Here is a 16,959-nt window from a genome sequence, read left to right on the forward strand (position 1 = left end):
TTGTTTTCCAATGAAGACTATCAGAGTGAAAGCAAAAGCATTCCTTTAAGTCAGAGTGACCTTCCCCACTCAGAGTCCACCTTCTTTTTCACTTTTCTTAAACTTGAATAATTGAATAAAATACAATAACAAAAAGAAATGTATGTTTGCAATATATTATTACAATATTATATATCACATTATATTATTAAAATATATTATTTACTATAAAAATATAATATTAATAAATATTAAAAATAATATTTATTAATATATATTAATATATTTATTAATATATAATAGAATACATTTATTATTATTTATGTGTGTGCTCAGTCATGTCTGACTTTTTGCAATCCCATGAACTGAAGCTCGCCAGGCTCCTCTGTCCATGGAATTTTCCAGGCAAGAATACTGGAGTGGGTTGCCATTTCCTACTCAAGGGGATCTTCCCAACCCAGAGATCAATCCCATGTCTCTTGCATGCCCTGCACTGGCAGGTGTGTTCTTTAACACTGTGCCACTTGGGAAGCCCCCCTGTATATTATTTAGGAAAAAGATAAAAATACTTTATTATTTTAAGTAATAAACTATTTTTGGTACTTGAACTGTTTTCAGTAATTAAAAAATAAAAACATACTTAATACTTTAGGTTTAAACTTTAAAGACAGAAAATAAATGTTCTGTTTTAAATTTCTTACAGTACATTCAATATTCTGTAGTAAGGTACCAAAAACTTACCTATCCGTGTCCTTAGCACATGTGTTCTCTCTTTGTGTGTCTCTCTATATCTCTGTCTCTCTCTCACACGTGCACACAACTAAAAATTCTGAATTTAACTATTGGAGATTTTTATTCTGTGAATCTCAAAATGTTCACAAATCTGGTTCTTATGCAGTTCTCTTCTAATTATTTTCTCTTCTAATCCAATTCCAATTAAATGATGACCCATCTCTCCAGAAACTGCATTTGATTCATTAATCACTGTATAAGTATATTAATCACTCTTCATACATTAGCTGAACAACACATGTGCCATAGCTGACATGTGACCAAACATTTGTTCTAATGACTACAATTCCTGAATTATTTATAGTTGATCTCGAATCTCTATCCGATTAGAAATATTGAAAAAATCTGTTTTACAATGGCTTTCAAGGCAACTCAACTGTTTAATTTGTGTTGAAAGAGTAATTAACTTCTTACCCAGCAGAAACAATTGATGTTCTATTTAAACTTTCATACACTGCTTTCCTCTTTCCGACCAGCATTACCAATATTTAAGGATTCTGAGTTCAGAGCCAGTTTTTTAATTTTATGGCAAAATTTAATTAATTTCTTTATGCACCTACCTACAAATATAGTTTTGAAAGTTCTTTTCTTTTAGCTAATTGCTTTAATGCAATTCTCTCAACAGTCTGCACATGCAAAATCACTCATAAAATAAGTCTTGATAATTTCATAGCAGAAATTTAACAAGATTTTTATTCCCATCTGAGTTACTTTTAGGGGACTTGGTAATAAGAGCAATTGTTTCAGTATTGTCACCATCATCATTTCATTTAAAATGAAATGCCACCTCATGGACAAAGGATATTCACAAATACAATCAATTATTCTTCCCACTTTCATTGTGTGGACAAAGGCTTGTGGCAAAGAGTCTTTGTTTTTCCGGTTATTATTATGCCACATTCCCCCCCTCCTCCCATTTTTTTAGAGCCTGTTCAGTTCTTGGTTGTATTTTGGTTTGTTTATTTTGCTAAGCAGCCTATGATCTAAAAACCACTAATGAATAAGGAGTACTTTGTCAGAAAGGTCAAATTATCAGCCTTCCTCCTCCTGTCCTTCCAAATACAAAAGCAGTCTAACCTCCCTGCCCCCACTGGAGTGATCCATGGAGGGGTTCCGGCTGACGCTGTCAATTACTCACACGGATAAGTCTGAGAAGAGAAGTTAAGGGAATGAGTTCTGAGCACATCCTGGCCGGCTGGATGTGGCACTGCTGTGTGATCCATGCCTCATTTAATAATGTTTTGAACTAAAATAGCTTATTTCTAAAATAAGATTTTTCCCTCATTTAATGCAAGATCAAGACCTTTACTGAGTAGTATAGCAGAAATCATTTTATATATGGTTAATATCTGGCAAGTATTGGTATGACACAAAATGAAGTGTATTTTAAAATTGGTGAATACATAAAAATAGATTGATAGAAGGGATGTGATTTTATAATATTGGAAGAAAAAGAACTAAAATAGCTTGGTTGAAATATAGAAGACGAATGAATCTGTGTCTCCTGTATCATATGCTTTTAAAGAATAAGTCACCCTTCTTCACTCCCAGGACTGAGCCATACACATTTGTCATTTTTTTCTAGGTGACAAACCTTGTTTGCTTTCTCCGTAAATGGATAGCCAATCGATTTAGGAATAATCTTCACCAAAAAAGTATTTTAGCCAATATCTATTTCGAAGCTTGATGACCCAGTTAAGACCATCCTGGATTGCACCAAAACTAGATTCCAAACCAACTTATCCATTAGCCTGACTTTATTTGAGTCCCTGCTGCTGCTGCTGCTAAGTCACTTCAGTCATGTCCGACTCTGTACGACCCCATAGACGGCAGCCCACTAGGCTCCCCTGTCCCTGGGATTCTTCAGGCAAGAACACTGGAGTGGGTTGCCATTTCCTTCACCAATGCATGAAAGGGAAAAGTGAAAGTGAAGTTGCTCAGTTGTGTGACTCTTAGCGACCCCACAGACTGCAGCCTACCGGGCTCCTCTGTCCATGGGATTTTCCAGGCAAGAGTGCTGGAGTGGGGTGCCATTGCCTTCTCCGATTTGAGTCCCTAATCTCAGTGAATCTCAGTAGGATAACATGAAATAAGCAATATGCAAGAAACTTGAAAAAAAATACAGTACACTCTTATCTAGATCATATGTCCTCTTTGCTCATACTGAGCTCCTGGCTGTATTCTAGGGTTTCTGCTGACAGTGTCTTCCTTTGATTCTCAGAACAACTCCATGGATACTATTATTATCCCTATTTACAGAGGGGAAAACTGAGACATGGAGAAATTAAACAAGGCCACATGGTGGTGGAACCAGAATTCAAATCTATGCATTTTGTCCTCAAAGCCAACACTTCTGATTTTTACCATGCAGCAGGAAATAATTACATGAAATCCTATAAGTCTGAAGAGACTGTGTGTGTGCACGCACGTGTGTGTGTGTTTGAGAGAGAGAGATCTCACGTGAACATCATTTTATTTCCATTTGCTTTTAAGGTTTTGGGCATAAAGATTTTAAATCAGTTCATTAGGTTTTAAGAATTAATTAAATAAATGTAAAAGTGGCTGTAGCTAATGGCATTACCATTAGAAAGATATCAAAGACATCAAGACAAACATTCAAGTCTTAAGTTTTGAGTGGGTCAGAGAAAAAAGAGGTAAATGAGAATACACTGAAAAAATATTTTACTATTCAACTAAATCAGTTGTGTCCTTAATTTTCCTTTTCCTTGTTTAAGGGATGGGAGAGACATGGTAAATTCTGTTACAAAATCGACACCGTCCTTCGAAGCTTTGACCATGCCTCCAGTGGTTACTACTGTCCTCCTGCACTTATAACCATTACAAGCAGGTAAAATTGAAATTTTCTATCAGAAACATACTACTTTTTTGACATAAGGGCTCTTGGAATGATAAAATGTAACCACAATCAGTAACTTGTGAAAATCTAAAATGTACCATGCAATAGAATATTAAATTATTATTGATTTAGATGAATTTAAACCATATAATGTTATTCTTAAATTGACTTTTGAGGGACAAATAGTAATAAACCTTTCCATGAAGATTTATTTTCTAGCTTTGCTAATATATTCAGTTGTATGGATATTTTAGCCAAGTGCCTATAATAGGCAAGAAATATGTTATTTAAATATGAAGTTTTTTTTAACATAATGTATGTATCATGTGGGGTTTTTTTAATAACAAAAGTAAGTAAAACTGTAGAGGATTTCCAAATTGCTTCTCCATTGCTTCTTTGGTCTGTGTTTAGATTTAGATTTCTCTGTGTACAGATGTCTTCTCCACACAGAGGCACTGTGCCCTTTTCACACTCCATACAATTTGCAACATGCTGCAGATGAGTAGCAGGGGATAAAAGTACCAACATCAGAAGTGACCTCAGTGTCACTATCAATGCCAGGAGGACAGTGAGAGCTGGAAGACTGACTCCTCCAGGCAGAAGATAGAAGCAAGGCAGAACTCTTCAGTGGTTCCATGGGAAACTATACCCACCAAGCTAGTTACTTGCTTTTCTACCGAGGTCATTGCCTTTGAAAATATCCATTGAAGACCAGGAAACAGAACAACTGATGCTCTGGTTTTATCTAGAGACCCTTCATATGCAGGTCTAAACTGTAGGAGGAATTCTACGTGCTTTCTCTGTTCACCCCACATGGGAAGTCAACATTCAAAGCCATCAGTATTTCTTTTTTTTTTCTTTTCTTAAATATTTATTTATTTATTTGACTGCACCGGGTCTTAGTATCAGCATGTGGGATCTAGTTTCCTGATTAGGGATCAAATCCAGGCCTCCTCCACTGACAGCACAGTCTTAGCTACTGGACCACTGGGGAAGTCCTTTCTCCTCTCACCTTTTACCTTCTTTCCCAGTCTTCCCTCCAAACAATGCACAAGAGTGCAGACACACACACACATGCGCGCGCGCGCACACACACACACACACACGCACACACACACACACACACACACAGGAACAGATTGACAGCATTTGGCAAAATAAATTGCCTGATGAAACACTTGATACTCAGGAGACCCTTTTATGGGGTACAGCACCACCTCTGATGTATCTCAGTGCTGTTTTTAGTTCTGCTTTTCTCCTTCCCAGAATAGCTACCAAGACAGAATGAAGTCTTTATCCTTAGCCTTGTTCAATCCACCCACAAGTTTATGGGAGAGCCTTGGGCTGAAAGTCCTCCAGCCAGTAAGTCAGCACTGGGCTTTATTCAGGAGCTTGACCAACGAAGTCATGCTCTTTCAATAATTATAATTAAATGTTTTTCACTGAAGAAAAAGGTCTCATTATTTCACCTGTTTTTATATCTTATTCTTCCATTTTTGTATCTATCACACACCTGGCACTGTGTTAATTACTTTTCATATGTTATCTGACCATGCAAAAAGTCAACAGTCAAGAGTTTATTAGAAAATTACTTATTGACTATCTATATTGTGAGAGGCATCATATTAAACACCAGCATGCTATACAAAAAAATAAGGAAAAATAAAAGGCACCACTTGAAGGCCAGAAGCTAAAGAGTTTGAACATAGATGCCTGAAACAAGTGAAGAAAGTGAAGTAACACAATAAATGGATAAACTCAAAGTGACATTACCAATAACTCACAGTGCCAAAGTAACACAAGTAAGGCAGAAATCTGTTAGAATTCAAACACTTCATTTTCTAAGAACCCTTTGGGGACCTCATGCAAATGTCAGAAAGTGTCTGGGAAAAAAACATATACTCGGTTTCATTTCCTCCAAATCTGGATACAAGGGTATGTTGTGAATACTATACATTTTTTCTTTGATAAACTGTATTCAATAGCCAAGGCTAATTAATCTATAGTCCAACCCTAGAGCAGATCCAGATTTGGATACACTTGTTTTCATCCCCTCCTCGACCTCTTAGGCCCCTCAGGTGACCTTTCGCTGGCATGCTACTCAGTCACCAGTCAACCCCCAATGTACATGTTAATACCAATGAGCCAGCCCTCCCGGGAAGTTTACATGCATGTACACTGCCCTGCAAACATGTCTATATCCAAAGCAGTGGCTCCAACATGGGACATGGGAGTTGAGGAAAGGAAGGGAGGGTCTCATGCTCTTGATTTTTATTCACTCAGACCTTATCAGTTAAGAAATGAAGACCCACACCATACTGTTCTTTAGTGTTGTTGCACTGAGTCTTTGTTGCTAGTGGGCTTTCTCTAGCTGCAGGGAGCTGGGGTTACTCTCTAGTTGCAGTGTGCTCTCTGGCTCTAGAGCGCTGGCTCAATAGTTGTGATGCACGGGCTTAGTTGCCCTGCGGCGTGTGGGATGTTCCCGGATCAGGGATCGAACTTTGTGTCTCCTGCACTGGAACGCAGATTCTTAACCACTGAACCACCAGGGAAGTCCACCATACTGTTCTTTGAATAACAATACACTTTTGAATATTTTTCAACAGCATGTTTTGTTTGAGAAGGTTGGGCAGTAGATGGACTGTCTCCTTCAATCCCAGAGTATCCACTAGCAGCCTGGGTAATCATTTTCTTCCATTACTGATTTCCTGTTTGAGTTAAGACACTCCTGTCACTCACCGGTACCCAAGCTTGTAGTTGCTAATTGATTTTCCACTCTTCTGCACAATTGAGCGACAGATTTGATGGGCACAATTAGAACCACCTGCTACAAATTACATATTTCTTTTGTTATCGGGCAACTGCTCCTGGTTTAGGACTTTTAACACTTTGTAGAATAGAGAGGGGAAGGAAAATGAATCCTTACTGCTGAATAACAGAATTTTATTTGCTTGCTGTTACAAAATTTTTTGAGGCCTGGCCACTTTGCTTTCAGACAGACCACAGATGCAAAACTTGAGTTCCAAAGTTACCTTGGATAATTGTCTGCTGCTGCTGCTAAGTCGCTTCAGTCGTGTCCGACTCTGTGCGACCCCGTAGACGGCAGCCCACCAGGCACCCCCGTCCCTGGGATTCTCCAGGCAAGAACACTGGAGTGGGTTGCCATTTCCTTCTCCAATGCATGAAAGTGAAAAGTGAAAGTGAAGTCGCTCAGTCATGTCCGACTCTTCACGACCCCATGGACTGTAGCCTACCAGGCTCCTCTGTCCATAGGATTTTCCAGGCAAGAGTACTGGAGTGGGGTGCCATTTCCTTCTCCAGGATAATTGTCTAAATGCATATATATCTAAACCTTGAATCCATCAGCCATGGAATATTTGTACAAAATAATCCAAAACACATTCGATTTTGAGAATTTTGCCCAAAGTGAGAAATGCTGCAATATCTCATTTTGTCCTAAATTTAAATATGCATTATTTGCAAACATTTTTACAGTCTTGCCATATTCTTGCAACCCCAATATCCTCCAAACACTTTTACAGTTAACTTTTGTGTGTGGCAAAATATACACAATATAAAGCTCTATCATTTTAACCATTTTAAGTGTATGGTTCAGTGGCATTAAGTACATTCATTTTATTACACAATCATCACCACCATCCAGCTCCAGAATATTTTTCATCTTCCCAAACTGAAATTTTGTATCCACTAAACACTAACTCCCTGTTTCCCCTATCCCCAGCCTTTAGCAATCACCATTCTACTTTCTGTCTCTATGAAGCTGACTGCTCTAGTTACCTCATAACTGGAATCACACAGTAGTTGTCCAGTTGTGCCTGGTTTATTTCACTTAGCCTAATGTCCTCTGTTGTTGTTTAGTTGCCAAGTTGTGTCTGACTTAGGAACCCCATGGACTGTAGCCCACCAGGCTCCTCTGTCCATGGGATTTCCCACACAAAGATAGGAGTGAGTTGACATTTCCTTCTCCAGGGCATCTTCTCAACTCAGGGATCGAACCCACATCTTCTGCATTGCAGGCAGATTCTTAATCGCTGAGCCACCAGGGAAACCCATAATGGCTTCTAGGTTGCTCCATATTATAGCACATGTCAGAATTTTTTTCTTTTTGAAGGCTGAAAAATATTCTATAGTATGTATATTCTACATTTTGTTTGTCCATCCAACCACTGAGAGATGCTTCTACTTTTGACTACTGTCAACAACGCTGCTACGAATATGGATTTCCAAGTATCATGTAAGTCCCTGCTTTCAATTACTTTGCATGATACACCCAGAAGTGGAACTTCTGGATCATATAATAATTCTATGTTTAAGTTTTTGAGGAATACCCATACTGTTTTCCATGGGAGCTACATTTTATATTCCCACTAGCAATGCACAAGAATTCCAGTTCCTCTACATCCTGACAAAAACTTGTTATTTTTTATTTTTACATAATAGTCATCTTAATGAGTGTGAAGTAGTATCTCATTGTAGTTTTGATTTGCATTTTCCTAATGATTAGTGATGCTGAGCATCTTTTCATGTGCTTATTGACAGTTTATATCTCCTTTGGAGAAATGTCTATTCAAGTCTTTTATTCATTTTTGAATTAGAGTGTTTGTTTTCTGTCATTGATTTGTAGTTCTTTATATACTCTGGATATTAATTGCTTATCAGATACATAATTTACAAATACTTTCTCCTATTCGTGGGTTGCCTTTCACTCTGTTGAAGTGTCCTTTCATGTGCAAAAGTTTAAATTTTGATTAAGTCCAATTCATTCTTTCTTATTTAGTGGCCTGTGCTTTTTAGTGTTTTATCCAAGAAATTACTGCTATACTCACCGTCATGAAAAAATTTCCCTATGTTTTCTTCCAAGAATTTTACAGTTTTAGCTCATATGTTTAGGTCTTTGATCCACTATGTAAATGGTGTAGGCTAAGAGTCCAGCTACATTATTTTGTAGGTGGATACGCACTTTTCCTAACATTGTTATTGAAAAGACTGTCCTTTCCTCAATGAGTGGTCTTGGCAATCTTGTGAAAAATCATTTGACCGTACATGCAATGGTTTATTTCTGGATTCTCTATGCTGTTCCGTTGCTCTATATGTCTGTCTTTATGCCAGTATCACACTGTTTTGATTACTGTACTTTTTAGTAAGTTTTGAAATCAAGAAGCATAAGGTCTCCAACTTTGTTCTTCTTTTTCATGTTTGTTTTTGCTATTTGAAGAGATTGTGTTTGAGATTCTGTATGAATTTTAAGATGGATTTTCTATTTCTATAAAAAATAAATCAGGATTTTGATAGGGATTGCATTCAATCTATAGGTCACCTTGGGTAGAATGGCCATTTTAACAATATGTCTTCCAAACCATGAAGACGGAATGTCTTTCCATTTATTTGTGTCTTCTTTAATTTCATCATTTTCAGTGTACAAATCTTTTGCCTCCTTAGTCAAGTTCATTCCCAAGTGTTTTATTATTTTTGATGCTATTATAAATGGAATTGTTCTCCTTTTCAGATTTTTCACTGTTAGTATCAATAAATAAAAATGCAACTGATTTTTGTGTTTTGACTTCGTATCCTGCAACTTGCTGAAATCACTCTGATTAATTCTAACAGTTTTCTCTTTGAGAATGAAGTTAAATTTCTTTTTAAAAACACATTTTGGTGACCATTTTTAAAATTACACAATAGAAACATTCTCATTGCATTTTTTTAATTAAAATTTAATGTTTAGTACCGTGAACAATAGATTCTTCTCAAGGTGATGGAAATTCAAGATATAACCTTTTTTCTTATTTACATTGGAAATAAGCATTTGATTTCTTGCCTTTTTAAGGGGTTGAGGGTGAAATTTCATTCTGACTTTAAGAAGTATTTGCCTACAAAACTTGATTTTATAATTAGGTATATACATAAGCAAAATATTTTATCATTGTCTTTCTAAAGAATAACAATTTTTACTTTACTGAATACTCTAAAGATAACTAGTTCAAAAAATATATAAAAATAGGTACATGTGGTTATTTTTTTCTTAAATCATAATATTTGAGTTAACCTCAGTGAAACCAGATAAAAAATCCAAATATTATGAATCCCTGGAATATTCTCAAATGAAGAATTCTAAAACAAAGGGACAGAAAAGACTTTAAAAGGTCATCCGCTCTATTACCTAAAGCTAGAGTTTTCACAACCCTGTAAGTGTTTGAAACCAAATAGTGAGTGATAAAGAATGTAAAATGATCTCTGTTTCTTTATCAGTTGGAAACAGACACTCAAGAGACTGCATGCTATTTTCCAGGGTTAATTTCTTAGAGTACATGGCTTAGAAAAAAGATATAGTTGCTGAATTTCCCTATTAACAATCCCATTTACTAAATTGGACCAGAAAACTAGATTCCTGTTTTTATCTGAAAGTTATGGTGGCTCAGATGGTGACGAATCTACCTTCAATGCAGGAGACCTGGCTTCGATCCCTGGGTCACTTCTGGTTCTTCCACAGCCTTACCTGGCCCCAGTCTTAGCACCATGGATTCTGGAAGCGGTGATTAAGACTGAGGCTCGGCCGATAAATGGAGCCTCCTTGGACCAAGATCCCTCCAGATGTCCGATTCAGGAGGTTTTGCCATCTAAGCCTACAAAGGAGCCCAGAAGCCTTCTCCAATGAAAGTGATGTACACATAAGCCACCCGAAGGGTCGAGGAGCCAGCAATTTTCAAGCTGCCCAAAACGGATATCCCAGTGATAGAAGGGACAGAACAGCTGCGACGGGCCCACAATCTCAAACCTCGGGACTTGAATGTTCTCACACTCAATGGCTTCTAGAGCTTTCTGTTCTGGGGACTCTGCATCGAGGGTATCGAGCCCAGCTCCCTTTTACCTTGGCTCTTCCCCGGTGGCTCAGACGCTAAAAGCCTCTGCCTATAATGTGGGAGACCCGGGTTCGATCCCTGGGTTGGGAAGATCCCCTGGAGATGGAAATGGCAACCCACTCCAGTACTATTGCCTGGAAAATCCCATGGACGGAGGAGCCTGATAGGCTACAGTCCATGGGGTCACAAAGAGTCAGACATGACTGAGTGACTTCACTTTCACTTTCATGGTGGCTTAGATGGTGAAGAATCTACCTGCAATGCAGGAGACCTGGCTTCGATCCCTGGGTTGGAAAGATCCCCAGGAGAAGGGAAAGGCTATCCACTCCAGTATTCTTGCCTGGAGAATTCCATGGTTAGAGGAGCCTGGAGGGCTACAGTCCATGGGGTCGCAAAGAGCCAGACACAACTGAGCAAATAACACTACTATAGGATTTAATATATGAGTATTATATGTATCTGCTTAAATGGTATATCTGCCAATTTAAAAAGCAAGTTTGTATTGCTTTGAGCAATGATAAATTGTTGTAAAATAGCAAATCAGAGTAGACTAAATGAATCTAAAACAGGGGACAAAAGTAAAGTGTTGTCATGAATAATGATAGCAGAGGCCAAGCTCGCAGACCAGTCTCTGTCTCTCACCATTATCTGATAAATGCTGTAGTACAAGGTAATAGAAGAAGCAGCAATATTCCCTGGGTTTAGAACCAGCTCAGTGACTAGTGGTCCTGACCATACACTCCATGGTGCAGAGCCCTGCTGGCCCCCTAGCATTGTAGTTTCAGGCACCATCTGGCATGATAATGATGCTACCCTCCCTCAGAATGGAGAAAGAAAAACAGATCTTATGTTATGAGAGCATGAACTACTGAAAGTCTAGGAAAAATTACAACAGCATCTAGATAGTATTTACTTTTATATACCTTCTTTTTGAATTATATTTTATGTAAGTTTCTGCCACTGCAATCTGATTTTAAGAATACCTTTAATAATTTCAAATGTGTGCCTTTTAGATTATCAATAGAATAGCTGCAGAAAATATTTACTAAAGGATATGGTTTGCAAGATGAGTGTCGTGGATGCTTAATATCACTGTTGCTGGTGATGCTTATAAGGCAGTTAAAAAAGTTTGCTTCTCTGTGTTCTTTTCTCTTTCCCTCCTGTTATTTCCTTTGAGACTCCTCTATTCCTGAATGATCCCATTAACTTCCCTTAGCAAGTTAAAGATGCACCATAATGAAAAAAATCCAAAATTGGATGAAAAAGTCTAATTTGCTCTCTCCTTAGGTTTACCTTGGTAATTTCATCAGGCCTTTCCTCTCCCAATGACTTGACGGGTCTGGCCAAAAGTTACCATTGTTTGAAAGGTGTTTCTTCCAAACAGTATATGTATTGAAAGTAAATTTTTCAAGATAGTTTCCAACTTAACTTAAAATTTCAATGCTGGTTAAATTTTAATCCATGTTTCTGTCAAGTATGCATGTGGAAGCATGTATACAAATTTTCTAGATTCTGCTTTTGATGCCTTCATGGTGGGGAGGGAGCGGTGCCATCAGTCAGTGAACACTAATTCATTCAGCTGTTTGGGGAAATATAGTGGGTGTACTTCTCTGGATTAGTTCCTAGTGTTTTAAATTTATCTTCAGTGAATAAGCACATCTGAACACATTTGAATAAGCCAATGACTCCATGTACCTGCGCACAAACTGATTTGGGAGACGTATAATTGCTACTCCAATTTCTGTTCCATTCTTACCAGGCAAGTGTGGTGAGTGGGTGCAAGTGAACTCAGAAAAGCAGAATATCCTTCCTTCTCCCCCCACCCCCGGAGCCAACTCCCCACCACATGCGCATTACAGCATGGTGTGTACTGGTGGCCTAATTACACCATAGGGCACAGGTTGCATCAAGAAATGTATTGCTAGCATTCAGGCCTTTACAACCTACATTCTGAAGCTGGAAGTGGACTCTGTTCCTTGAAAGAACTGAGCACCAACTTTGAGGATCAAATTCTCCTCACTCATATATTTCTGGGAATTGCACTTATGTTTGGCATTTGTTAGCAATGTTCAGGGTCTTTGAGTATTTTTTCTGTCCCATATTCTAAAGAATTCATGAGAAATGCTTACTCTGGTGCCATTCTGTGCACCTCATTATGTTTTAATGACATTTTTTATTGCCCAGAAACTTACTATAATCATTTCCTTTTCCCCTTTTAAGGTTTGAACAGGCTTTTATTACCAGTTTGATCAGTAATGTGGTAAAAACTAAGGACACTTATTTTTGGATTGCTCTTCAAGATCAAAATAATACGGGAGAATACACTTGGAAGACGGCAGGGCAGAAGCTGGAGCCGGTGAAGTACACACACTGGAACACACGCCAGCCCCGTGAGTAGAGGGCACTGTCACACCGCTTCTCCCTTCTGTTTTCTCGACCCCCAGATTCCATCCGCCTTGTGGTCCACCTCCTTTGACTCTTCCTTAGTGTTTTTGTAAGGCATAAATCAACTAAAACAATTACCATAGGTTCTCAGGGGGTGATATATGGCTGATCATTTTTAGAAGTATAATCCATTTGACAAGTTCAAGGTATCAATTCATTGCTCAAGATCACACATGCCTTTATTAGCAGAAGTCCAGTTTCTCCCTCCTAAAATCTCTTCCCCACCCGCCCTCATCGTCTAAGAATCCTAGGGGCTTACTCAATCCAGAAAAGTCCGTTATACTTCAAAACAGAGTGAATGGGCACATTTGAGCACATCTAATATGTTCACAGTCAATGCCAGGTGACTTTGCTGTGAAATGCTAGTTAGGTAACATTCTTGCTAGTCCATCTCCTCCATGGGTTTCTGTGGTACCTTAGCTGGGATTTCAGTTACAGGTCTATTAATTCTTCACTTTCTTATGCTCAGTTCTGGATCCCAAAGTATGAAACTGTGCCAGAGAAGCTAATGGTTTCAGCCACAATCTACACTAGAACCAGCCCCTGCAGACCAAGCTTTTAGGTCACTGTGTTAATCTTAGGTCACCAACCTAGATCCAACACACGTTTATCTCATTGTGAGCTGTTTGGATGCCTTGCTCCCTTTCTTGCCTGTGGATCTCCAACAAGCCTACCCCAGACAACAGGTAATAGGTTACCTTCAAATCTGTATCTGGAGGAAATGAGTTAGAGGCCTCAAGCTCTTCCCTGAGGAAAGATAACTATTATTATAATATTATAATAATTTCTACTATATATCAAATATTTAACAAAAATTAGTCAGAGGACTAAATACTAATTAAAGGATATTTTTAGAGTGGTTCAAAAACTAAGACCCAAGTATGTTGTCTGCAAAAACCCACTTTAAATATAAAGACACGTGTAGATTAAAAGTAAAGGGATAAAGATATTATGCTAACATTAATCAAAAGAAAATAAAAATAGCTATATTAATTTAACACAGAGCAGACTTCAGAACAAGAAAAGTTCCCAGGGATAAAAATGGACATTACATAAAGGAGTCAGCACTAAAGAAGACATAACAGTCCTTAATGTGTATGTACTTAACAATAGAATATCAAAATATATGAGGGAAAAACTGATAAAACTGCAAGGAGAAATAGGCGAATCTACTATTATAGTTGGATATGTTAGCACCCCTCTGTCAGAAATGGATGGATCCAACAGACAGAAAATCAGTAAGGACAAAGTTGAAATCAACAGCACCATCAATCACCTGGATATGATTGATATCTATAGACTACTTCATCCAACAACAGCAATAGCAGATTACACATTCTTCTTAAACTGACATGGAACATTTGCTAAGACAGACTGCATTCTAGGCCATAAAACACACCTTAACAAATTTAGAAGAACAGAAGCTGTACAATGTCTGCTCTTAGTTCACATGAAATTAAACTAGAAACAAATAACAGGTATCTGAGAAAATTCCAAAATCCTTGGAGATTAAGCAACACTTAATTAAATGAAAATACATTTGTGAGATGCAGAGAAAGCAGGGCTTAGAGGGAAATTTATAACACTGAATGAATATATCAGAAAAGAAGAAATATTTAAAATCAGTAACCTGATTTTCCACCTTAGGAAACTAGAGAAAGAAGAGCATACTAAATCCAAAGTAAATTGAAGAAAGAAATAATAAGAATTAGAGCAGAAATCAATGAAATTTAATACAGGAAATCAATAAAGAAAATCAAAGAAACCTTATTCTTTGAAAATAACAATTAAATTAATAAGCCTCTAACCAGTTTCACTAAGAGAGAGGATACACAAATTACTAATATCATAAATGAAAAAAGGGACATCACTATAGATCCCACAGACATTGAAAGGATTTAAAAAAGGAATATTATGAGCAACTATATCCATAAATTTGACAACTTAGGTGAAATTTATCAATTCTTTTAAAGATATAATCTGCCAAAACCCACAAAAGAAGAAATGGACTATCTAAATAAGACTATATCTATTAAGAAATTGAATCAGTAATTCATAACCTTCTGAAACAGAAAGGAGCAGGCTCATATGGGTTCAACTAGTGAATTCTACCAAACATTTTAAGTAAGAAATTATACCAGTTCTCTACAACCTCTTCCAGAAGTTAGAAGCAGAGAAACTACTCTGTAGCTTATTGTATGAGGGCAACAGTACCCTACACCAAAGTCAGAAAAAGACACTACAAGAAAACTACAGTCAAACTTAAATTAATTTGCTAAGGAGTAGACACTATTATTCCTTCTCAAGTGATGATTTCAAGAGCTTTCAACATCTGAAAAACATACAGGTGCAGAAGATTTAGGACACAGGTCATTTGGCAAAAGCTGCAGATGACTAAAGAGTTGCTATTTCCTTCTGCAAGAGATATAATTACTCAGTCTCTCTGCCTGGTGGACTCATAAAGGAGAGCTCACAATACTTTTAAAAGTTTGTCCTATCTGTGATACACACAACTCTTTGCCAGGACACTTCATAAAATGCTCTTTTAAACAATTCAGTTAATAAAGATGTAAATTTCAGTCTCCTATCTTGGCCAAAAAAAAAAAAAGAAAACTACAGACCAGTATATCTCATGAACATAAACACAAAAATCTTTAACAAAATATTAACAAATTGAATTAAAAATGTATAAAGAGAATTTATAAACTTCAATCAAGTGGAATTTATCCCAGGTATACAAAGCTGGTTCAACATTTAAAAACCTATTAATGTTTTCCATCGCATCAACAAAAGAAAAATCACATGATCATATCAATAGATGCAGAAAAAGCATCTGAAAAAATTCAATACCCATTCATGTTAAAAACTATTATCAAACAAGGAATTGATGGGAACTTCCTCAACTTGATAAAGAACATCTACAGGAAACCCAGATATCATACTTAATGGTGAAAAATTAGAAGCTTCCCTACTAAGATCAGGAACAAGGCAAAGATGTCCCTTATCAACCCTCTTTTAAACATTGTCCTAGAAGTTCTAACTAATGCAATAAGACAAGAAAAGCAAATAAAAGTATACAGATTGGAAAGAAGGAAATAAAACTTTGTTCACAGATGACATGATTGTTTATGTAGAAAATTAGAATCAAAAAATTCCTCTAGCTAATAATCAATTATAGCAAGATTGCAGGATACAGGATTAACGTACAAAAGTCAATTTCTTTTCTGTATAACAGCAGTGAAAAGAGGAATTTTTAATTACAAACATATTATATTAGCACCCCTCAAAATGAAATTTTTAGGTATAAATCTAACAATATGTATAAGACCTGTAGAGGAAAACTACAAACTTAACGACAGAAATCAAGAAGAAATTAATAAATAGAGAGTCCATGTTCATAAACAGAAAGACTCAATATTGTCACGATGTCAATTCTACACAAATTGACCTATAGACTCAAGGCCATTCCAATCAAAAAACCAGCAAGTTATTTTGCGGATACTGACAAACTGGTTCTAAAGTTTATATGGAGAGGCAAAAGACCCAGAATAGCCAACTCAGTATTGAAGGAGAACAAAGTCAAACAATTGACACTATCTGACTTCAAAAGTTATTATAAGTCTACAATAATTAAGACAATGTGTGTGCGTGTATGTTTAGTCGCTGAGTCATGTCCAACTCTTTGCGACCCCATGGACTGTTGCTCCTCTGTCCATGAGAGTCTCCAGGCAAGAATACTGGAGTGGGTAGCCAATGTCTTCTCTAGGGGAGCTTCCTGATCCAGAGATCAAACCCGGGTCACCTGCACTGCAGGAAGATTCTTTACCATCTGAGCCACCTGGGAAGCCCAATTAACACAATATGGTTTGGCAAAAAAAGAAATAGAAATCAATAAAACAGGATAAAGAACTCAGAAATAGACTGACACAGAATAGTCAGCTGATCTTTGAAAAAGAAGTAAAAACAATACAATGGGAAAAACTCTTTTTGACAAATGGTGCTTAG

The 16,959-nt window shown here is 37.2% G+C and overlaps 1 protein-coding gene across 2 annotated transcripts in view; it reads left to right on the forward strand.

Annotated features, from left to right (window-relative positions):
* The window catches only part of PLA2R1 (phospholipase A2 receptor 1), a 126,995-nt gene that overhangs the window by 50,924 nt on the left and 59,112 nt on the right, over positions 1-16,959 (forward strand). For both annotated transcript variants that reach the window (XM_081582807.1, XM_081582808.1), the window contains 2 exons: positions 3,507-3,619; positions 12,730-12,899. In XM_081582807.1, coding sequence (XP_081438933.1) covers positions 3,507-3,619; positions 12,730-12,899 — 283 coding nt within the window. The remainder of the gene's footprint in view (positions 1-3,506; positions 3,620-12,729; positions 12,900-16,959) is intronic.

The sequence above is a fragment of the Giraffa tippelskirchi genome, chromosome 3, assembly GCF_054371585.1.
Source record: "Giraffa tippelskirchi isolate mGirTip1 chromosome 3, T2T-mGirTip1v1.2.pri, whole genome shotgun sequence".
Lineage (NCBI taxonomy): Eukaryota > Metazoa > Chordata > Mammalia > Artiodactyla > Giraffidae > Giraffa > Giraffa tippelskirchi.